The following is a 25,344-nucleotide window of genomic DNA, read 5'->3' on the forward strand; positions in this document are numbered from 1 at the left end:
ACTTTCATGAATAGTCCTTCAGTTTCAATACTTTTTAGAGAAAAAATGTAGTTGCAACTTTATTTGTGAGGAAATATCTATTCATAGAACAAAACTTGTTAATTAAAATATATTGTGCTTAGGTACCATGGTTCACAAAATTTAGCATGTAGAGTATAATAAATGAAGTACTGCCAAGTAGGTATTACAGATTTTCACTAACCATTAATGATTTAGACATCCAGTTATGGAACCAAGGAGTGGTATGTATTTATTACGAATACAGAGAAACTTAAGGACATCTCCAAATCAGCATTACATACCATAAATATTATTGGTCATGTAGCTCTTGTAATAAGAAGGTAAATTATTTGCAAAGTAATTGACATAAATATGAATCCTAAACTTATTTTAGTTTTTAATTATTAAAAGGTTTGAAACCTGTGTAATTTTTAGTTAAATTACTCGGTGGATAGATTATCTCGATACTGTATAGAAGTGGTGTTAATTATTTTGCAGAATCTAGTATCTGATGTAAACAACAATAAGTGTTGAATTGTATGCATAAATATGATTGCTGATAAATGTGCCTGAAAGTTGGCAGTATGTATCATAGCATTGACGAGCACTAAGTAGTTGTGTTTATGTTGATGGAAGTGCAGGCAGTTGTTAAACACTTCCATATTCAAAACTTAATCTTCAGATACTTAGTGAAAAATTTTAAATTTTGTAAACTATAGAACTTTAAGTAAAACATCCTTTAATTAACAAGTTAAATTTTACAACAAAATCTTTCCTCACATACAAAAGTGCAACCAAATTTTTTTTCTCTTGTGGTGTTTGATGATGATGACACATATAGTTTGTTCAGCATTCACATTTATGTGCTTTAAGTTACGTCTGAACTCTGCAGTTGTCGAAATACCTTAATTTTCCCATGATTTTAGGTAGTTGTTCCAAACTGAGTTGTAAGTGTTGCATGCCTGCAAGGTATTTCGTTCTAAATTTTATTTTAGTTTCTTGCGAAAACGGTGGGGCATAAGGTAGTACAATAACCAATAAGGTGACCTTTATTATTACTTTTGACATGTAAATTAATAATATGCCTTTAAAAACCGTAATTTACCTCAGTGACAACAAAATTAATGGTAAACAGGGATGTTACCTTAAATTATATTCACTAAATAATTTTACTTCTGCGACAAAATTAACAGTGTGAGTATTACTTTGTTTAGTTAGACACTACGCAGGTGCTTGGCGTTTCAACGTAAATAGTTTCATTATTATTTTCAAAACATTACTTGTTCAGGTGCAACTTCAAAGGTGTATTTGGGAAACACTTTAGACCATATGTCATACATACGTTTTCAACTGCAGCTGAATTTTGTCAGTTGAATTCAGACTCACCCTATATCTGGAAATAATCTGACTTTAATTTACAAACAGGCCAAACTGGCATTTGCCCAGATGCCAGTTTCTCTGAGGGGTGGGAAAATTTGAGATGCAAAAAAAATTGGACAAAAAATTTGAGGGACGGGAAAAATAAGTTTTTTTTTGTATAAGAATGATTTGCTTTTAAAAAAGTAAAGACAAATCCTACAATTAAAAGTACAGCAGAGAGAGGTGTAATGTCCCCGTGCCGTAAGAGAAACACATAACCTGTTGCAACCTGAAATCCAAGCCTCTGTATAATTGGTAGATTTGAAGTACTCTTTGTGATTCAAATCCCAATTTTTGGTTCAAGAAAAATTAAGATTCAACCAATCACTATTGAAAATTATTACTGTGCTACAAAAACCCATCCCAAAGCACCATAAAATAACTATAGAATAACGAACTTACCAATTTTCAAGTTCTTTTCGACAGCATCCCTTTCAGCTTCGTTTGGCGTGCGAAGCTTGTATGCCTTGTGCAGTGCGTGTTTGGCTCCTCGGAAATCTGCCAAGCTGAACAGCACCTACATCATCAAGATACACAATACCTCTACCTCTACATCTCTTCCCCCACATACTACATCTTAAGTTGAAGTTAGTAAAAATACACCGTGAGACACAAACACAGTTAACAACAAATTTTGTATGGTTCAGAATCTATAGCATTGACAATACTTATGGTTTATGTTTCATTATTATTAGTGGACAAATGCACAACTACTATTTATTTGTGTATTAGACCAAACAAGTGTTTTCAAACAATGGTATCAGACACACAACACATAACAGTAATTTATTCAAATTGTTTTACACAAAATGTACCATAAAAATGTAAAACATATATGATAAAGATTGTACAGCACTATGTTGATTAATAAGTAGTATTACAAATATTTAAAAAAAATGTCCATAGTAAAAAAGTAATTTAGAGTTTTTTAACAATAAGTTTTTATGGTACTTAAATACTTAAAAAAATTCAATTTACGTATTTTGAGATATTCTGCCATGGATAGCTGAAATTTTTGAAACATTAAGTTAAAAACATTTTTGACATTGATAAGAGATGATTGACACTTATTTGTGTCCATGTGTTTGTTTCATCAAACAACCTTAAACTATATGAATAAATATTTGAAACATAATTTTTATAAATATGTATGATGTCATTATTTATTTTCTAAATCTAAATTCAAAGCAATTTTATTAAACAAGTGTATCACTTGGAGTTGCTTGGCTTATGGGTTGTAGCTGAGCAATTCCAGACAATGGCCACTAAAGCCTGTGATCCTTACTAGTGTATCACTTATTTATTAGGTAAACATCTTCATTTTTATTAACTTTTATGTAGTTAAACAGTCACCCAGTTATTAATGTCCTTTAATGACTATGTTGAAATAATTCAAAAAGGATAAAAAACATTATTAAAATTATACAAACAAACATGGCAAGTATTATTAAAAACTCAGTTTTAAGATACTGTTTGACCACACAGGTTAGAGCAGTCCCCACTTGTTAACCAGTTTTATTAACCATTTATATATTTACACTGTATGTAATTGGTGTGGTTTTTGTTATCATGTAAAGAACAGCTAATTATTCTTTCAAGGAAGTATTTTCGTATTTTGGCATTTGCAAAATGTTTTATGATCATAATTTACAAGAGTTAATGTTGAAAAATATTTCTAATTTGTTTAAAGCCATTTGACTAAGTAGTTTAAAGTTGCTGTTACCTATATTTTTTTCTGGTTGTTTAAGTTTTGTGTGTGTTCATGTAATTTTCTTTTGGATTTTTTTTCTGCTATGGTTCTTTGTTAGAAAGCTGGCTGATGAAACAGTCAGCCAGTTATGAAAGCATAACAGAGATAGAGATACCTGTAGGTGGGAAAGACTTGTGATTTGGCTGAAATGCTGTTGCCATGCGCCAGTATTGGCTGATATTTTGGTGAATACCTAATTTTGTGATTCGTCAGAAATTACATCACATGGGCACCCTCGTCTTTCTAGACATGTATTTGTTTTCGTGGTCAGAAGATGGCAGCCATGGTGACTTGTAAATTTTCGTAAAGGATAAATAAAAAAACTAGGGTTGTGCGAGAATGAGATTTAGGCCTCGAGAAATTTTCGAGAAAGAAAATATTTTTCTCGCGAGAAATGAGACGAGAATGAGAAATTTTTAAAAAATCAAGATTTACTCTTGATATCACTTTCAAAATATATTGTTCTGTACATAAAACTGTTGTTTATCATATAGAATGTCAATTTAGTTGCCTGTGCACAACTGACATGACCCAAACACATTATGTAAGCCTACACTAAATTATAAATAAACATTCACTCACTTAGGTAAAAGTCTAGTAGCTAACATGTTAATTGTGGTTCCCGTTGACTTATCGCCACTTTTTGTGTAATACTGCCATACTTATATGTCCACATCTTCCATTTTATCGTAAAATCAAAGTTTAATTTGACAACAAAGTTTACTTCTGTTAAACTGTTATATTCCCGCAACACTTTTTTTCCCACTTGGTTACGCCGCAGTTAGAGATAAAGCAGTATTAGGAAATTATTCTCATATTCCTAATAACATTTTACAGGCGTCACATTATTTATTCATACCCGCAGAGTAGCTCGCGTAAACGGGAAACACTGGTACTGTAATGAAAACAAAGAAATTGATACTAGGGAGGCTTTGGCGGGATTCATTACTCGTGACGTCTTACAACTGAGTGAAACAAAGGTGGAAAAGAATATGGGATGAACATACTATTTATTCTGCCTTTTCAACGGTTTTGAACACACACATTCACGTAGTTTTACGTAATACAAGGGCGTGAATTGTTCTGCGTGTTCAATCCATTCCTTTACATTCCAGTCCATTAAATAATCACATACTTGCGCAGTCTTTTATTGGAATGAAATAAGAAACGGAACAGCGAAGCAGCCGGTCTAGCAGCATGACCACCATTTCCTTTTGTTCGTTAAAAATTAAATTTTGTATTTTGCCGTAATAATCAACATTTCAGTATGCTATTAAACATTACCCAACAAAATATTATGACTAAATTAAAGGTAATGCTTTTAATAACTTTACCGTAGTAACGTGTATGTAAACAAAACCAATTTTGTAGGTTAGGTTCAAACGTATTTTATTATGTATTACGCTTACGTAATTTAAAAATTAAATACGGCAGTTTTTCTTTCAGGATGAATTGGAATTTCATATGACAGTTTTTATTCACAGTTTCGGTTATTGATAAAGGTTTTGGTTGGTTGACTATCGGCTAGTCTAATATCTCTTAATGATTGCATCATGTTTGCTTTGTGTTCCGCCAAATCATTTTTCGTCCAAACAGGCAGACGCGTTTGGTATTTTTAAAACATTTAAACTAAAATAATGGCAGTGTGTGTGTAATGTTCAACATATAAAAATACAACTATCAATATCAAATTTAGTTTCCATACCAAATTGAGTTGTTACCGGTACCAAAAAAAAATCTCGTTTTTTTTTCGAGAAATTATTTTTCTCGCTCGCTGTTCGAGAATGCAATATTTCTCGAAATTTTTCTCGAGGTTCGAGATCTCGCACAACACTAAAAAAAACAGAAGAAATCAGTTTGTGTCCGAGAGACTTTATTTTCAGTGATCAATCATCGACAGTAAAATCCTTTTCAAACTTAAAATATATTTTCAGCACCCAACTAATTTCTTCTAGTGTTAATGTATGTGCACTCTTTGTCAACTGTGAGCTAGTCAGGGATCTGGACTGTAACATACCTCCGATACCTTGGTAACGAAGAGCTAAATATCAGCATATTTCCTGTACCAGTTTCGAATGTTGGAACAGCACCATTTATTACCAAAAAGTGATCAGCTGTCATACTAGAAATTTATGAGATTGGGTAGGGAAGACAATGAATTAAACTAAATGACAAAAACATGGTAGAAAGCAAAATAAATACACAGGGACAGTATCATAAAGAAAAAAAAAATAGAGGATAGAAGAACAAGGGGGACAGAACACGAGAGAAAGAAAAGCAGGACAGTGCACAGGAAACACAGTAGTGTAAAGCACAAGGAGAAAATCAATGAGAATAAAAAAGAGAGCAAGAGGCATTAACTACCCAAATTCCCCACAAGTAAAATAAAATAAAATAAGAAGTTACGAATTTAGTAAGTAACGTATTGTGCGAACCTCTGCTTTGGACAGGAGAGCCTCGGTGAACAGCAAGGCCTTGTTGTCGAGCCGGCCAGCGACCTCCAGGGCCTTGTTGAGCAGCGTGAGGGCCTTGGCGGTGTCCCCCTGGCGGTGGTACACCATGCCCAGAGCCAGGTAGCAGCGGTACAGGTCCTCCAACAGGTCGTGGCACCTGCACAGGCCTACCGCCTGCAAGGACACACACACACACAACCACCACTCTAGCTACTCCATGGCTGGTCTTTCTACTCACTAAGCCATCTTATTTATTTATTTATTTATATTTGTACCATGCACACCAACGGTCAAAAGACTTCCGAGGATGAGCCTGACATAGACACACAGAACACCAAGAACAGGACACAAACAGTGAACGATGGTGAAGTAAACAAACATATAAAAACCATATACACACAATAATCCTTCTACAACTATTAATTAAAAATAACAGAATACTAATAAGTACATGACTGAAGTAAAAAAAAAAAAAAAAATTGTGATGTTTGAATTGATTGAGTGAGTAACCAATTGGGCCCCTATATATAAAATAACCATGCATAATAGCAAACCAAGTGCCACTCTTTAATTTTTTTAAGTAACCAACTTATTCATGCAAACCATACACAACAAAAAAAAAAAAAAATGATGAGCTAATCTTAGACTTCCAATGTTTTAAAGCTTTGCAACAAATGTGAAGCTTCACATCAGATGCGAAGCTTTGCATCACAACTGAAGCTTCAAATAAAACTAATAGCAAATTTCCTGGTGCAGCCAAATCAAACATTAAAAAGAGATGTGACCGATTTGCTCAGTCGAGAACACAGGCAAGTGTTGCTGGTGACCAGTTTGCAAAGAAGACTCCGGCTTGCAAAGAAGCGTCTCGTCACACAGCCTCTCATCACGTCGAACTTCAAGGCACCCGAGAGTAGGTACCTACCGAGGAGCAGCTACATTTGACCAAAATGAGCACGCACACACCTTTTGGATGAACTCTATAGCTTTCTGTATATCCTTCTGGGACTCCAACACCAAGCCGATGTTCAGAAGCAAGCGCGCCTTCATCTCAGACTGCTCCTGCTTGCTGATGCCAGTCAGTCTGGAAAACCCCAAAAACACAATGAAACAATGAATAAATAAATTATTGATGGGTCAAATCCAATTTATTTTCAAATACAAATCTCAAATTAAATTTTTAATTTTTTTTTAATAAAAGCATATTTACAAGATTGGTACACAAATCACAAAAGAAAAGAAAAATGGACAGCAAGGACGATGAATTTTAAATTACTTTCACATTTTGTCAATAGCAAGGTTATTAGCAACAGAAACATACACCTCAAGTAGGAAAACAGAAGAAGAAGTTAGTCACTGCAAATAGTAATTCGCTACTTCATCATTTTTATGCAAAAGCACGGAAAACCAAAATCAGGCTGGCTGGACCACGATTCCACCAAAGGTCCTCTAGACCCAGGGTTAGAAAAAACCAGGTTAAAAAAAAAAACAACTGATTTTTGTTTAAAACCAAATTTTATTACATTAGTCATTTTTTTGCTCACCATATTCAAATGAAAGCCATACAACATCCCACTTTATACCACTCCTGTTGAACCAGAAAAATTGTAACATCAAAGAACTAAAGTACAGCAAATCTACACATCTGACTGGAACTTAACCACAGAAAGGGTATTTCCCAACAGGAGGAGGATTCTCCATAGAATGGGTGTTTCCCACAGAATGGGGATTTACAGTACAGTTGAGGATTTCCCATAGAACAGGAAATAACTATTTAATACATACTTTTAATTTTACAAGAGTATTTATCTGGGTATGATTAACAACTTATTAAGATAATTAAAATGATGAGATCTTGACAACTATGTAATTTTTTGTTCCTGTAAATCCCAAGAAAAATTAACAACCCAACTTTTGTTGCTATTAGAGAGGAATTAGACCTTTCGTTTAAAAACCTTTATTTAAAAACACATTATAAAAAAAAATGATGATTTTTGACGTGACGTCTAATAAATCGATGAACGCCAGCTGCACGCACGAAAAAGTGTCCCGTAATGCACATTGTCCCGTTACACTTTGTCCCGTTACACTCACTGTACGCTTGCGCCGCATCTATCTCTCTTCCACTCGATTGTAACAACCATCTATTTGACTTTTTCGAGGCACATTAAACTTGAAACACTCCCATTTGTTTCCTACTTTTCCTATCATCGCCCTATCCTTAACAGAATAACACAGATTGAAAGAAGTTAAATAGCAAACATGTATAAAAGTTATAGTTAAAGTAACAAACATTTTTGAATTAATGAGTGCAAATAAAAGTAAATTTATCAATTAAAATGTAGATTTCATTTCACTCCTTCTTTGTATCCATACAAAATAGTGCTAATTCAATAAAAAATGATTCAATTTTATTCATAAAAGTATGCAATCATTTCATCAATGTTTTGTTATGACGCTGTCACGTTAAACTATCGTCCGTAAACCGACTTTACAGACAACCAATTTTTTTTTTTTAAGAACCACTTGGTTTGAACCGTGTTTTAAACCATTGCTGGTTTAAAGCAGCCAATCCCGTCCAGACCACGAGTCGGGACTCAACTGCTCGCAGATGCGGAGGCTGCTCGTGTAGGCCCGCTGGGCGCTGGCCAGGGCCTGCCGGTGGCCCGGCTCGTCCGCGTCCAGGCTCTCCGCCAGGCAGAAGTAGGTCCGGCCGATGGTCGCCAGAGCCCTCTGCTCCTCCACCGCGCTCCGCTGCGCCCGGGCGATGACTGCCGAGCAGACCGGCACCAAGGCCCTCGCACACGTCCACAACATACTTCAACTATTCACAGGCAGTGAAAGAGGATGGGTTCACGCTCTGGTATACTTAAATTTAAATACTAATTTTTTACTTTTTAGTTCATACAACAATAAAAGCAGGTTTTTTATTTTTAAAAATATAATTTTATCTTTTACTTTTTATTTCATTTTGAAATACATTTTTTTTTATTATAAATTCCTCGAAATGCACCACAAAATCAATTTTCACAAGTCTCGAAAATTTCAGGGGCAATTCTTCCTTCTCCCCCCCCCCCCTTCCCCCCCGGGAATGCCAGAAGGCCTCAGATGCACGTCAAAATCAATGTACTACTTCAATTTTCCTGACCTTCCAAAAATTTGGGGCAAATGACCTCTCCCCACAATGGGTGGGGCAGTTGAACCCCAGACACATTCATAAACTCCAATACCGTTTGAACGATACCAAACCCCGGCTTCATAGTTCAGAAACACTCCAAATCAAAAGAGAATCAATGTTTCAAATTTCCAAAAATTTGGGTGTTGGCCTTCAGAAGGGAAGAGGGTAGTCAATTCCTGGGAAAATTTCCCACCATGACCCAGCCTCATTGACAGACAAAAATCATGGTTATTTGCCCATAGCTCGAAAGTTGTGGTCGTACAGGTAATAGTCACGAAACTATTGTACTGTCATTTGGATTACATATACTTGCAAAGTTTCAAATAGATACTACAATTAGAATTCCAAGATTTGATTACATAGTCACAAGTAAAGATAATAAAGGCGTGTTAAAAATAAACGCACTCAAGTGCTTCTCCTGATGGATGAGCGCTTCCTGGAAGTTGCCCATGTTGTTGTACACTTCGCCAATCATGCGGTTCGCCACCGCGACTTGCAGCAGCTTTCCTTGAGCTTCCCATGATGTCTCTTCTTCCTGCATCGAAACAGTCCGCATGCTAGGTACATGTTTTTTTCGAAGAACGAGTACTGTTCAATCAACTGCAGAGTTTTATGGTAGAACCAGCATGAACACACACATTCACACACACGTTGAAGTACTGGCATTGCCTTGGCTTTACCCAGTGTAAAAAAAAAACTTTTTTTAAGAAAATAATTCAAATACAAAATGCTATTTTTTGGTTCAGAAATTTAAAGTACCGGTGAATGAAGGATGGGAGAAGATTTTTCAGTCAAACGCAGACTGAAATTTTTGTCTTATTTTAAATTTCAATGTGTTCAAAATTTCATCAAGAAGTACCATTATTCTCCTTTAAAAGGTGGGAATTTAGGATGTTTTTTTTTTTTCAATTTTTTATGTATTATTATGTATTACTATTATTTTTTAGATGCAGAAAATAATTTTTGCCAAATAAACAATAATCCATAATGACATATAAAAATTAAGCTTTAAAGGATAAGAAAGGTGAAATAGGGTGGTTTTTAGAAATCTTACATAGTACATAGTTGACATTCCTCTTGTTTTGTAGGTCAAGTGTGCAAAATTTTATCAAGCTCGGAATAAAACTACCTATACCTATATTTGTATAAAAAACAATCATAAATTTTATTTTTACATTTACCTATGTTTAAACGTACATTTATTCACACAATCATGTTTATTTTTATTGTAAGCAAAAAACTAATAGTACCTATGCAAAGTATCCAAACCAACAAACTGAGCTATGTATTCAAAGTTACTAAAACAATAAACTAAACAAATAATAAATAATATAGTTTTCTTAAACTATATAGTATTAAATATCAATAATAAGTGACATAATAAAAAGTGATGGGTTTCGAACCTATAAATATCAAATACAAAACCAACATATTTACCTGAGTTAAAAAAGACTAAAAATATAGACTGAAAATATTTTGTTATCAATATTGTAATCACAGGATTATAACGTGTTTCCAAATTTGAGATAATTTATTTCTGTGACTATTCATACTTACGAAATGTACTCCAGAATAGTTTTGCTATCACAAATATTTATTTGACACACCAACAAGCTTGGTACGTCCCCCAATGTTCACGTAAGAGAATGCATAATTAATGCACCACATGCTGTCAGCTATCTGTATGACTTCAGCATGTACGTTAGCAGAAAAGCATATGCGCAACAGACTTCAATCTGTTAAACTTCCATTCATGGTGTGTGCGCAATTCATAGTATTTACGTTTCTTACTGAAATTCCACCCTCAATGTGCTGAAATAAGTACAGCATCAATAAATTCCCTGTAATCATGTGACCTACCTTATATGCTTTCAATGCTTCTTCATACTTGCCACAGTTTGAGTAGAATTCACCCAACTTCCTGCAGGTAGATGCCAATATTTCCAAATTGCCATCCTCCAACGCACGTTGCTTCCTCCGTTTGAGCTCTTTAACACAAAAACATAACGCGAATACTCAATGCTGTGACGTAATCCAAATCTACTCTGTCTGACACAGTGCAACAGAGCACTGAAGTGTACTAAATAAATCAAGAAATAAAGAAAATAAAATTTTTTTGTGTTCACCATAATAATTATGAACATAGTATATTGCACCTTATCCTTTAATGTCCTCATAAACTGCGTACCCATTTCGCCTCAACCACCTTCCAACTAACTCCACTAAAAAAAGAGTGCCTCCCTCTACAAAAGTTTACACACATGGTTTCTCCTTCGCAGCTTGTATCCCAGCTGACATCATCCTCCCTTACCGCTGAACACCTAGAACAGTCTCCTACCCCACAGCCTGTTCCACTTAAGGAGCCTGTGAGTTTCTCTCTCCTATTATCCCTTCCATTCCCGTATACCCATCATCCTTCTTGCTGCACTCCGTTGTGCTTTCTGCAACTCACGCCTCTCTGCCACTGGGTACGGGTCCCATACAGCGATCACACCAGCCTGAACAATGTGGTCCACACTCTAGAATTCACCCTTCTGGCCATCACCTTCAGAATACAAGTAGGAATACAATTTGGAAGTTTCCAAGCAGTCCCAGTGCTCTAAGCCATAACTGAGGTATTACGCCCCTTTTATCACAAACCCTCTGCAAGGGCACCCACAGACACCGACATCTATCTCCATCCGACTTGTCTATCTTTCCTGCCCCTTCCAGCTACTGGGCATAATTATGCGATGTGGAATGCCACCTATCACATCATGTCTTGACGATACTATTAGATAAATGATGTTACACAGCTGATTAGTATCTGGAAGAATGTCAATAGACATGTAATACTAACACTTTAATTTCTTGTGTCATTGTAATAAAATTACATTTATATCTTCTCCTCCAGTACTGCTATAAATATAATTAGTTTTGTATTAAAAATGCTTTGCAAATATGGTAAATTTTGGTTTAAGTCGAAGACAGGTTGTGATTAACAGTTTCATGTTGTTAAAAGGCTATATAAGTCTATGTTCCCATGTATTCTTGATTGCAAACTCTCATAGTACTTATCTATTACTGAGAAGGCCCAAAAATCATCTGATGGATGATGATGAAATGCAATGACCAGTTTGAAAAAAAGTTGATGAGGAAGAGTAATGTAACGAAGGAGGTTTATTGTTGGAAAGACCAGGAAATACAAGAGGCAGAGGAGTGCAAGTACCTAGGGGGTAACCCTGCAAAATAACCTAGGATGGGCAGAACAGATGCAGCAAGGTGGGGTTAGGAAGGGGCTGAGGGGTCTGGGGCTGCTTGGCAGGACCCTGCAGGGAACAGGACGAAGGGTAAAAGGTAAAAGTCTGGGACCCATACCTAGTGACAGAGATAAGGGAGCTGGAGAAAGTGTCGCACAGAGCAGTGATATCAGTCATGAGTATGCAGAAGGGAAGAGCAAGTGAGTTAGGGAACTAAGGGGGAAAATTCATAGGGGAGGAAAAGAGTAGAAAGGTTTGAAAGGTTATTCAAGGTAATACAGGGAAAGGGTATGGAAAAAGCTAGGAACTAGGGTACACAAAGGTGGGCACAGAGGAAGTAAAGATCACGAGTGGTAGCTCCGGGGGAAATAGGGGCAAACGGAAACAGGGGGGCACTCATTACTGGTGAGGACAGGAAAAAAGGGGGGAGGCGGTCAAATTGGCTTGAGGGAGAAATATTGTAAGTGACGGATACCAAAGACCCAAGGGAAATGCTAAAGGGAGTACTCCTTGCAAACGCGTGGAAGCCCAATTGCTAGATTCAAGTTCAATCAATGCTTACTGTGTTCTTCCATCGCGTACGTTTCGGGTTTCGGAGCACCAAGCAACTATAGATATACTACTTAATAAACGAAAGACGTAAAATTCCAACTGCATTCAAACATTTCATATGACTGATTACATACTTTAAATATAAAAATCATAGAACAAGTTTCTAACTTAATTACGATACTTTTCCCGCTTTTCCCCACTACTGTCAAATTAAAATTCTAAAACAAATAACTGTCACACACTGTTTACAGCAACCAGAAAACTTAGGAAAAAGGTTTTTCATTTGGTAGAAATCATTTATCGTACTGATAAGCAATAATAAATTCTAAAAAGGTTTAATCCACCAATAAATTATCCCAAAACATTTTATTTATATTGGTATTCGTTATTCTTCAAAATAACTTTATACCTATTTAAAAAGTTAGGTTTTTAACCTGACTGTTCGTGTGTGTGTTTTGATTTTGGAAGTGAACGTGTTTACATTGTTTCGTAGTGTCATTTAATATCTTGTCAATTTGTAATTTCATTCCAGAAGAAGAAAGTTAATCTTCAAACCACCAAAATGGATCCAGCATTACTTCGAGAGCGAGAGCTCTTTAAAATGAGGGCAATGTCTACCCCGACGTAAGTTTACCTAACCTGTAAAAAAAAAAAAAAAAAAAAAACAGCTGATTTCATTTTGCTTCGTACTAGCCTCTTCTTGATTTTTAAATTTTACTGGTAGTTGGACATCAGCGAGGGAGGTTTCACATCTCCTGAACTCTTAACACCCCTTTCGCCTCTACCACCTTATCCTCACGTTTGTACCACTCTCATGTAGGCCTTACCGAGAAAGAGTGCCTTCCTCTTTCTTTGGTTCTCTACATCCTCTGAAACTTTCACCCATGTCTCTCCTCCCTCTGTAACCCCCTTTTCCTTTGTACCATCTCTGTAGTCAGTTCCCCGGCTTGCCCCATCCGCCCTCACCCTTCACCACTCTGAACAGCAACACTAGCCGTTCTACCTGCCTCCTACATTACGGCATGCCCCATCCAAATTCTGCAACCAGTACAGAAAGCTTATTAGTCTCCCCCTCCTCTCCCTTCAGACCCTTCAATCCCCACATACCCGCAAGCAGCTTGTTTCTCTCCGCTGCACTTCCTCAAACTCATGCGCCTCATTCACCATGCATGGGCTCCACACAGCTGCACGAAGCAGACAAAGTGATGGAGAAAGCTCGCAACTAGCGGGCAGGGTGGGTCTCCATGATTATACACATTTTAAAGAAATAAGAGGTAAATATTTACTTGGGCGGTATTTCCGAAAAAAAATGTTAAAAATCCGAAAATACCTTTATTTTATGCTCTTCAACTTCCTCTTTTCATTAAAATCGGCGGAGATTAGAAATTCCAAATACTTTAGGAGATATCGAATTTTTAAATTTCTTCATATGTAGTTGAGCGGTATTTGCGAAAAAAAATGTTAAAAATCCGAAAATACCTTTATTATATGCTCTTCAAATTCCTCTTTTCATTAAAAGCGGCGGAGATTAGAAATTCCAAATACTTTAGGAGATATCGAATTTTTAAATTTCAGCACAAAACCAGCGCATTCCTGTGGCGTGCGTGCACCATTGTTTCTTGTTTACTTACGAGTATCTATTTTTTTATTGGATAATGATGTCACGTGATTGTTCGTGATAGGCCAGAATTCAAATGAACTAATACGTGATTATTTAGTTAAATTATTGTTTAAAACGGTGTTTAATTACCGCCTCCAACTTAGGTGAGTTTTTAACGTTTCTAATTTTAAAGTCTTATTTGTTATTTTGATATTCTTGCGCAAGTAATAAGTAACAAAAAAATTTACGTGAGTTGTTACTGTACATCCTTTGTTACGGGTTTGTTAGGTAAGGTCAGTTACATTATAAATAATTTAAAATTAAAGAATAATTAAAATTAATTCACATTATTTTTAATATCACCTTAGTTTGAAAGTATTTATAATGTAACTGACCTGACCTAATCGACCATTTTAGTTTACTGTTCACCCTCTGTCCGGGTTTGTTTGGTCAGGTCAGTTACATTATAAATATTTTAAAACTAAACAGCCATTAAAATTAATTCACAAAAAAATTTTTAATGTCGGCTTAGTTTGAAAGTATTAATAATGTAACTGACCTGACCTAATCAACCATTTTATTAATTACGCATTCACGATTCACGTATTCACGAACACACGGCAAAATAACAAAAATGGCGCCGCTCGAATGGTTCCACAGGTCTTGTATTGCAAAATTAAAAAATTCGATATCTCCTAAAGTATTTGGAATTTCTTATCTCCGCCACTCGATATCTCCTAAAGTATTTGGAATTTCTTACCTCCGCCACTTTTAATGAAAAGAGGAAGTTGAAGAGCATAAAATAAAGGTATTTTCGGATTTTTAACACTTTGTTTCGGAAATACCGCCCAAGTAAATATTTACCAAATAGGAAAATATTTGCTGAGTTTTAAAAACCCAGCATTTTTTTTTTTACAAATAATATGTTATTTCACTGAACATTTACATTGTAGGGGAAAAAAAAACTTTAAAAATTTACACACACTTGCAACAATTCTGCTGCTGAAAAATTTACAGGTTCTTCTCGTTCCAATTGACTGTGTAAACACGCCCCAACTGTAGTCATTAGTTAATTTTAATGCAGATTTACTGCTTCAGAACACTTAAAATGTCTGGCCTATCAACGACAGGTAAAACAGCTCATTGTTGCATATACAACCTTCAAGCTGAATCTTTTGAATGTATACATTTACAATATCCAAAATAAATTTGTATAGAATAAATGAGCCACCTCGTTCGTTAGAGATAAAATCCCTCTCTGTTACAAGTCCTTGGTGTGTCACTTGGTACTTCATTAACTGTGCAAATGACTCATATTAGTAATTTCCTAGAGCTCATCTAAAAAAAATTGTCTAAAAATGGTATAATTTGAGTAGGCCTATCAACCTTACAACCATTCATGCTATTTAACATTATTTTTAATGTAGCTAACCTAGTAATTGTTCAAATAATTTTACAGTATTTTAAGTTTAGTTAACCTGACCAATTGTTCAAAACTGTGAACTACCTACTTGAAATATCGCAATTACATTTATAATAATCATCAAATAGAATAAGTGGAACAAAAAAAAATTGTATTTTCTGAATTTTATTTTATATTTTTCAGAAGAAATCTTACACTAGAAGATTACTATAATGTTAAGACTCTAATTACAACAGATGATTGCAATCCTGTTACTAACAACAATTTATTATATGCCTTATTCATACTTCTAGAGTATTTATTTAAAAAAAAAAATTGTTGATTCGCTGGTCCATTCCGCAGTCAAACAACATTGTCTACCTAAGTTTTGGTGTTTTATTTAATTTTTCCAGGAAAAAAAAAAAGGTTTTCGTGTTTGTCTTGCATTTAGTGAGGTGACTACAGTAATTTATTGTATGTTTCAGGGTAGAGAAGCGGAAGAAAGAGCCGGATGTCTCGGCCAAAGAGGACGCAGTCAAGAAGAAGTCAAAGCCACCGTCCACGCCAGCTTCCACTGGTCCGAAGCTGGATACTGTTAAGTAAGCTGTAAAATATAAATATTGGAAAGAAATATTGGAGGTAACGTAGTATTATGTTTGTATAGCTATTTTTGAATACTTCCTTATAGGACCCTTTAGCATAAAGCAGTGTTGGCCAATTTTACTCTTTTCGAGGAACAAATATTTTGGAAACTGATCTGAGGGCCAGACACATGTGAATAAATATTAAATTTCTTATAATAATTTTTTAATATATATTAGGCCTACTATAGGATAACTAATATCACAATTTTGTGGACACAATAACTGTTACAATTTTTCACAAATCACTTCCAAACTGGTACATAAAAATAAGTACATAGTGGAAAATCTAGGTTCAGTTCGTTAATGGGCAGTATCCAACCAAAGGCGTAGAAATGGGAAAGTTTTTAGAAAAACAGAAAAATCGCTCTAACTCCCATAATATGGAAAATATCACATACTTTTAAACATATTCTAACTTTTAGTAGTAATACCAAACAATTTTTGTCTGAATAAGCTTTTGATACCACCAACCATAACTGAAAGGGGTTGTAAAAACAAGGGTTGAAGGACAAAAAAAAATCATTATTATGTTCGTAGGCATTACATTGAATTCGTACAAATTTTCTTTCATTGTGTGAAAGTTTAAGTTTAATCATGATGTATATAATAAAATTAATATTGTGGGCTTCTATGCACATAACAGCTGCATCTTTAAAGGGTTTAGCCATTGAAAACACAAATTAAAAAACAAGAAAATTGGAAGTTGAACAATACCTGTGTTGTGGTATTGTGTCTTGCGTAGTTTATAAACCGGTGCTCTAAAAATGTGATTATTGGTATTTGCGTCTTGCGTGTCTTGCGTTTCTTCGGTAGTTAATGTAAACGCAGCCTAACGCAAGTGTGCTGTCTGCAGTTACAAGTCGATGACTGGCAGCTCCAACTACAAGTTCGGGGTGCTGGCGAAGATCGTGAAGCACATGCGGCTGCGTCACCAGGAGGGAGACGACCACCCCTTGTCGCTGGAGGAGATCCTGGACGAAACCAACCAGCTGGACGTCAGCTCCAAAGTGAAGACGGTGAGCTTTATTGGTATAATGCAGTTTCTTGGACGTACGCCATTGCAGTTTTTCACTGTTTGTCTTGGGAAAAAATTTGTGAATGCAAAATAAGAAATAAAAATCTAATCATAAACTCGCAGATAAGAAGCCTAAATCAGCTGATGTCAAACAGATAAACCCAACGATGAGCATAAACAGGTATTATGGACAAAACAACGACGACAGCACAGACAAACACATGCAAACTGAAATACGAGACAGCACAATAATTCCATGAGAGAAATTTATTCATGAAAAATATAATAACATTGGGCTAACAACAACGCGATAGTTTCAACAGTAATAGTAAATGCGGATAGACAACAAAACCTGGACAACGCAGCAAATATACGAACACAACGACGAAGATAAACAAATATTTTGGACAACACAGTGGCTACAACACTGAAGAACACAGTAGGTTTCCCATGACAAATCAGTTGAGACGTTTAGGGAACTGACATCTGTTCCCATCATCAGGCACAAACAGTTTCTTTAAGTTTTGGTTAAATGCTACTTACTTCCATGACATAACTTGCATTTCGGTGTTATGCAGGGATTTGAAATTCTTTACGGTGTTATTTCGGTTTTATCGCAATTCACCTGCTAAACTTGTCATTATTTATAGGTCCTTTGTTAAATTTTCAAAACTTTTTATACGGGAAATCTTCTCATGTGGGATTTTTTTAATAGGACTTTACTGTGTTTGGTGGCAGCAGTGTTGCGCCTCTGTGTGCAGTGGCTGCTGACGGAGTCGCTGGTGAGCAACCCCAAGCTGGAGCTGACCCTGGACGCCAAGTACCTCTTCAAGCCGTCGTACAAGATCAAGGACCGCAAGAACCTGCTGCGGCTGCTGAAGCAGCACGACCTCAAGGGGCTGGGGGGCATCCTGCTGGAGGACATCCAGGAGTCGCTGCCCCACTGCGAGAAGGCCCTGAAGGTGCGGGTCCCCTTCGCGCTCGCCTCTGCATTTCCCGAGCAAACTGTCGCCAGTGTTGCTTGTTCACACGGTGCTAGACGGGCAGGATGTGTAAAAAAAATAGGCTTCTGTGATGACTTTTCTTTTTTCCCCATTCAAACCAAATTTTTTAATCGAATATCACAATATTCATGATTATTGAATATTTATCTAATAGAATTTTAAGTAACAGTAAAAAATGTTTTATTCACACATCACACAGCAGTCCAAGAAAAATTTATCCAAAATACAGTAAAATTGAAAAGAGAGGAATATACATGGAACCATAACAAAGAGGTGTAAAATATAGGAAAATTAAAAAAATGTGGCGTACAGTAAAATTTTGAAGTTTGGAAATACTTTTAATTAGATAACTTATTATATATATAAAATAGAGTATTATTAATAATTTTAATTCATAATCACCAATATTTAAATTAAAGTCAATGTGTGAATAATGTTACAGAAAACGAATCTATAGTTCACAATAAATATCTTAGCCTCAACATGTTATTTTTTATTCTGTTTTTCTTTTCTTAATGAGTTGATGGTGTAAGATGGCAGTGAAGGTCAGTAAAATGAGTTTGAGTGATTGGTTTTCCCAGCTTGTCCAGAACGAGATTCTCTACGTGAACCGACCAATGGACAAGAAAAAGATAGTGTTCTACAATGACAAGACCGCACTTCTGCCGGTCGACGAGGAGTTCCAGAAACTTTGGCGATCCATCGCTGTGGAGAGCATTGACGATCAGAAGATTGACGAATACCTGGAGAAGCAGGTGGGTGCACTCCACAGCGAGCATGCATGCATATCTCATTGAGCATCACACAGCTTGATTTTCCTTTGCTCCGTTAATGTACAGTAAAGCTTGAATTATAATGGTTCGTCACCTCCGTCCATCAATCACGTGACCTAGTGTCAATGAGATGGCCCTCAAAATTTCATCCGTCCATGTGTCTAAAGTCTGGTAACTAAATACTGTATTTACCCAAGGATACTGCAACACTGAATATAGCGAGACCCTAAATGTTTTGATTGAGAGTCTAGGAAAAGAATGTCTGGAGAGAAGATCACAGTTAAAAGACATAGCAGTTAAATTTTAAAAAAAAATTAAATATGTAATAAAATATAAATATTTTAACTTACCTAAGCCAATATAAATTCGAGTTTGTACAACACTAAACAATAGTATTTACATTAACACTTATTTTACATAGATATATTAACAGAAATTATTTCCATTATATTTTAAAGTTGTGACACGAAGTTGTTGAATCAATCTGCTATTTGCTTCAACTTTCTTATAAAATTCCACTAAAACTATAATTTTTTTAAAAAAATATTTATTAAGCCTTCTGTATTAGATGTATCATTTTCTAACATATCATTGATTTATCATAGTTAATTATGTTATTTCATTGCTGCATTGCAATATTTATAATTGAATCTCATTATAATTTACCTTGCTTTAAGGTATTTCTTACTTTATGGTTTATATTTTCAGATTCATATAAGAAATTTTATATTTATTAATAATTCAGTATAAAGTATTTTTAATTAGTAATAACCAAAACTTTGGGTTCTTTCAGGTATGTTGTAATTATATTTATTACCGTACTTTATTTTTATTTATATTGTAATGTTATCAAGTTCTTCTTAGCCGGGATTTTGCCTTGGAAGGGGATATATGTGTTTGAACTTGAATTTTCAGTGCACAGTTTTTGAAGTGTGACTACAAATGCAGCATGGCACCGGCAATTTTGCTAGATTTCAAGAACGAATGTTTACCGGTATCCTCCCTTGGTTTTCACCACAAGTGTGTGTTTTGTTCTGAATCCTGCGATAGAGTGTCTGTAGCTGTGGTTCTACCGTGAGGAAAGTGTTTCAACCGTGCGTTTGGTTTCTTGCAGGGTATCCGTTCAATGCAGGACCACGGGCCCAAGAAGGTAGCACCACACAAGCGCAAGAAGCCGAACCAGCGCAAGAAGCATTTGAAGAAGCCTCGCGACAATGAGCACTTGGCAGACGTCCTGGAAACGTACGAAGAGAACCAGTGACATGCTGGCGGAAACAATCAATGACACAAGTTCTGCAAGAGAGCCACAAAGTCGCACCTTCACCACGTCTAGTTCATAGTGACTGGGTTAATTTTTTTGTAATCCAGAAAACAAACTTGCTTGAGTCAAACTTTAAATGCAAGGGATTTTTTTCCCCCTTGCTCATTGCAGAAGCAAGTTTATTTGATTGGGAAGCATGTTGTATACATGACTGATTGCGTTGTGCAGTATTCAAAACATTTTATTATTGAGGTTTTGCACTTCCTCAAGAAGTTGATTAGAAAGTGCTTTATTTCAGTGAAAATTGTCCTCTGTGCATGAGATAACTTTGAAATTTTGTTATTTAAATACAGCAGTTTTTTTTTTTTTTTTTTTTTTTTTTACTCATTCTGGAAGTGTGTTTTTAAGAATTTTAATCTGACTATGCATATGTATGTGCACATTACATACATACTTATAATTATGTGTTTATATGCATTTATGCATGTGTTAATTTGCGTATGCATTTTGTTAATTTGATAAAAACAGCACATTTATGCTGAACTATGTACATAAATTAAAGTTGTAATAAACTGTCTTTAGTATACATATGTTTTAATGTTTATTATTTACATACCTTTGTTGAAGGTTCTTTTCAATTCTTATTTTTTTTAACATAATTCTTCTTGTCAAACAGTTAGATGACAAATCAATTTTTTAAAAAAAGTTAACAAAATAATAGTAGGAGTGTTCTAAACTAAGGGGAAAAAAAGCACTGGGATCAAACAATTTACAATGAAGAAAAATACACAAGACCTTACAATGTTACTGGACCTGCAATCTGTTCCCTTCTTCAAGCAAGACTTTGGATGCAGTAGTAAATCTCTTCACCCTGTTGGTTTTATCAGGATACATAAATTTCTCCAACCCAGCAGTGCTCCGTCTCACCATCTCGTCTCACATCTGTCTCTAATGACATAAATGTTGTCAAAACATTAAAACCTATGAATTCATATATTCCTTTAGGTATGTGTACTGTAATGTTCGACATACTATCCACTAATCTTACCTCATTCTTTGTAGACCAAAACTGTTAATACACGTGTACCACTACAGTCTGGATCATGTAACTTATCTCAAATTTGATATGTGTCTCAAAAGTAGTCTGCCTGTCCTCTTGTGGGCTGTTTCGTTTCCCCAGTGCCTCCAGAGAGGGCGTTCTGTGTTTGGAGATATTCCAATTACACGTAGTAGGGCAGCAAGATAATCATGGTGTGCTGGTGTTTGTTGGTGGCCCTTGAAGCAGCCATTCATGCTGGAAACCTGTCACACACACAAAAAAATAAGATGATTCAAATGTTGGTAATATTATCCACAAAGAAAACAGGATAATACCCACAACCAATGTGAGTGACATTTCCGGTTATATCATGCCCTTTTTTATTGGACCAACTTAATCATAGGGGATAAACTTTAATTGCTGAGACAAAGACATAGTTTTTGAAGTAGTTTAGTGCCAACCTGCTAAATAGTATCTTTCATGATATATTACTAACATAGCTACATTTATTGTGAGACGTAATGTATCAGGGGGTGCGGAAGACTATCACATCGGAAGACTACCATAATGACAGTATTTCGCCTGGCCTCTTCGAAAAAGGCGGAAGTACCATAACGGAAACCTGCCATAAGTTCAAAGGACGAGGCGGAATTCTACCATATTTCCTTATACACTCCATGGAATGAGTACAGCTGCTTTGCTCTCGAAGTAGTATATAGAATATGTCGCTATGTAGCACTGTTAACCTCCTAGCTGTTTCTTAGGTTAACTTAAAAGGCTACAGATAGCGCTTCTGACGGTTACTTTCTGTAGTTCCAGTCATAAATCAACTCAACGGATCGCGCACTAATAGAAACAAATGTTTCCAAAAAAGAGTTATAGGAAGCAGCACTGTATACTTATAACCGCGATCTGTAAAAATAAAAATATGGTAGTTTTCAGCTATGGCACTTTTCCTCCTGTTTTTACGGGGGGCGACGGAAGACTGCCATACTGGAAGACTGCCATAATGTGAAATTGCCATAATGGAATAATTCCGCCTGGGGGAGAAGGAAACCTACCATAAGTTAAAATGTGATCATACAGTCCTAATACTCGAACGACATGAGTAAATTATGTCTACTATCTTAGAAAGAATTTGTATTAATAAGCAGCATACAAACAAAGTCTTGTGATTCTAATTAATGTTTTAACTCCAGGCCACTAGTTGAAATGAAATGCAGTCTATAGTGACCTAAAATCACAATTCCCTGACAACCAACGGTTAAGTAAGTAAAATATTGCATTATTTATATCATATGTTTAAAATGCCACGACAGATTAGCACCACCAGGTGTACTTATAGTCATCTATACTATTGAGGTGGCATTTTGATTGAGTTTATTTTATGTAATGTCTATCAAAAGAACAATAAAATAAACTTAAGCATTAATGATTTCACAGAAAAAAAAATATTTTTACGTTTCTACATCATTAATAAACCCATATTATGTTTCTAATGGGCTATTGGGGTTCACTTATCGTGGGCTGACTTCACTACTACCTTACTTCTTAATGGCTGTGGTGTTGTTTTTGTTAAGTTGGGGATGTTACAGGGTATTGTGATTCCAGCATTATGTTTTAGCATGTGCTGTGAAAACCATTAGAAGAGTATTTTAACATATAGATGTACAGAAAAAAAAATTGCCATTAAGAATAGATAAAAACAATCACAGAATTTCCAATCTGTGAACTGTGATTACGGAATATTTGTTATACGTTACTTGAGAACGATTTACCTACGTTTGCTGTTTAAGTTTTGCTGATTAAGTAGTTGTGAAATTAGACCTATATTTTAACTGCCTCAATGACTAAGAAATAATTTAGAAATACTGTCCTACCAATTTTCTAGAAAAAATCGGTGGGTCTGTATTCAGACTCACGGCCGTTGGTTTCACGTGAAACTTTCTATGTCAGTGAGTAGCTTTTAGTATAATGGTTTAAAAAGAAAAACAATAAAAACGAGAAATTGTCTACGTACTAAAACTTTAATTCGAAACAGACACTAAATGGTATCTTACTATTCATTTCAATAAATATTCGACGAAAATTCTGTTTAACATTGGCATAAGATAATATAAAAAAACATACCAATGGAATAATATAAAACAATGTTTTTTTACGTGACGTCTAATAAATCGATGAACGCTGGCTGCACGCACGAAAAAAGTGTCCCGTAACGCTGTATCCCGTTACGCTCGTTGTACGCTTGCGCCGCATCTATCTTTCTTCCACTCGATTGGAACAACCATCGATTTGACTTTTTCGAAGCACATTAATCTTGAAACATTCCCATTCGTTTACTACTTTTCCTATCATCGTCCTATCCTTAACAGAATAATACAGATTGGAAGAAGTTAAATAGCAAACTTGTATAAAAGTTATAGTTAAAATAATCTCTTCGTTAAAGTAATAAACATATTTGAATTAATGAGTGCAAATAAAAGTAAATTTATCAATTAAATTGTAGATTTCATTTCACTCATTTGTATCCATACAAAATAATGATAATTTAATAAAAATGATTCAATTTTATTCATAAAAGAATGCAATAATTTCATCAATGTTTTGTTATGACGTTGTCACGTTAAACTATCGTCCGTAAACCGACTTTACAGACAACCAATTTTTTGACGTGAAAACGTCTAATAAATCGATGAACGCCGGCTGCACGCGCGAAAAAGTGTCCCGTTACGCACATTGTCCCGTTACGCTGTGTCCCGTTACGCTCATTGTACGCTTGCGCCGCATCTATCTCTCTTCCACTTGATTGGAACAACCATCGATTTGACTTTTTCGAGGCACATTAAACTTGAAACACTCCCATTCGTTTCCTACTTTTCCTATCATCGTCCTATCCCTAACAGAATAACACAGATTGGAAGAAGTTAAATAGTAAACATGTATAAAAGTTATAGTTAAAATAATCTCTTCGTTAAAGTAATAAACATATTTGAATTAATGAGTGCAAATAAAAGTAAATTTATGAATTAAATTGTATATTTCATTTCACTCCTTCTTTGTATCCATACAAAATAGTGATAATTTAATAAAAATGATTCAATTTTATTCATAAACGTATGCAATCATTTCATCAATGTTTTGTTATGACGTTGTTACGTTAAACTATCGTCCGTAAACCTAATTTATACACAACCAATTTTTTTTTGTGTACGTACAATCTGTATTGCCCAGTGTTGTCAGTTCTATAAACACAATCACACGAATCACAGTGCTATCACATCTGAGTCGTGAGCTACAATGAACAGAATTTTTTTTCCGAACCTAAATTAAAACTAAGTGTATTTGGGAGGTCTAGGTAAGGAAGACTTACGTCCGTCTCAGGCCGAAGCCTATATAGTTAGGAAAATGTTAAAGCAAAATGATACAGACCTTTTCGTCAGACCTTTTGTGGTACCCATATGTTTCTCTGTGATTTTTAAGACGTTTCACCTCAACAGATATGACTATTACCAGTCGGGATTTGAACCTATGTTCTCTATGTACGAATATAGTGTCTTACAACTCGGACCATAAACTTCGATAGCGTATCTTTTCTCATCTTCAGATTGCCTTGTAGTGATTCCTTATGCAACAGGCGTGAGTGTACGATTATTGCATAACAGGCTATCATCACATGTCTTGGAAAAATTATTTACATCTAATATTATAAGTACAACTATCAAAAATTAAGGTCTCCAAAATTTTAATTCACGTCATTTGAGTATATCGTGTACCTACTAGTGCGTGTAACTACACGTGATTTGTTTTACACATTTACCATGGGTGTAGACAGCATTTGTGGAAGGGGAGGGCAGAAGCCAATCCCTCCTTCGGAAACTCTTTCGCAAAGATAATGCTTGAAAATACATTTTTATGTTAGTTGACGATCCCTTTAGTACTTTTTTGAAATTCCTGCCATTGTAATTTTAGTAAAATAAAATTCTTTGTCTAAATAAATCTGGCAACCGTACTTCCC

The 25,344-nt window shown here is 35.4% G+C and overlaps 2 protein-coding genes across 2 annotated transcripts in view; one reads left to right on the top strand and one right to left on the bottom strand.

Moving 5' to 3' along the window:
- Nucleotides 1–12,790, bottom strand: part of LOC134534018 (tonsoku-like protein) — a 47,217-nt gene extending 34,427 nt beyond the window's left edge. Inside the window, exons 1-7 of the mRNA XM_063371907.1 lie at nucleotides 12,599–12,790; nucleotides 10,658–10,785; nucleotides 9,203–9,332; nucleotides 8,222–8,390; nucleotides 6,586–6,703; nucleotides 5,605–5,796; nucleotides 1,822–1,936 (exon numbers count right to left, since the gene is read on the bottom strand). Coding sequence (XP_063227977.1) covers nucleotides 1,822–1,936; nucleotides 5,605–5,796; nucleotides 6,586–6,703; nucleotides 8,222–8,390; nucleotides 9,203–9,332; nucleotides 10,658–10,785; nucleotides 12,599–12,611 — 865 coding nt within the window. The 5' untranslated portion in view covers nucleotides 12,612–12,790. The remainder of the gene's footprint in view (nucleotides 1–1,821; nucleotides 1,937–5,604; nucleotides 5,797–6,585; nucleotides 6,704–8,221; nucleotides 8,391–9,202; nucleotides 9,333–10,657; nucleotides 10,786–12,598) is intronic.
- A 41-nt stretch (nucleotides 12,791–12,831) lies between these two features.
- LOC134534019 (general transcription factor IIE subunit 2) lies at nucleotides 12,832–20,875 on the top strand. The gene is made up of 6 exons (XM_063371908.1): nucleotides 12,832–13,212; nucleotides 16,076–16,189; nucleotides 17,088–17,250; nucleotides 18,011–18,211; nucleotides 18,835–19,008; nucleotides 20,141–20,875. Exons 1-6 carry the CDS (start codon nucleotides 13,151–13,153, stop codon nucleotides 20,285–20,287), a joined length of 861 nt encoding a protein of 286 aa, XP_063227978.1. The 5' UTR covers nucleotides 12,832–13,150; the 3' UTR covers nucleotides 20,288–20,875.
- Nucleotides 20,876–25,344: the final 4,469 nt, after the last annotated feature.

This window comes from Bacillus rossius, chromosome 7 (genome assembly GCF_032445375.1).
Source record: "Bacillus rossius redtenbacheri isolate Brsri chromosome 7, Brsri_v3, whole genome shotgun sequence".
Taxonomy (NCBI): domain Eukaryota; kingdom Metazoa; phylum Arthropoda; class Insecta; order Phasmatodea; family Bacillidae; genus Bacillus; species Bacillus rossius.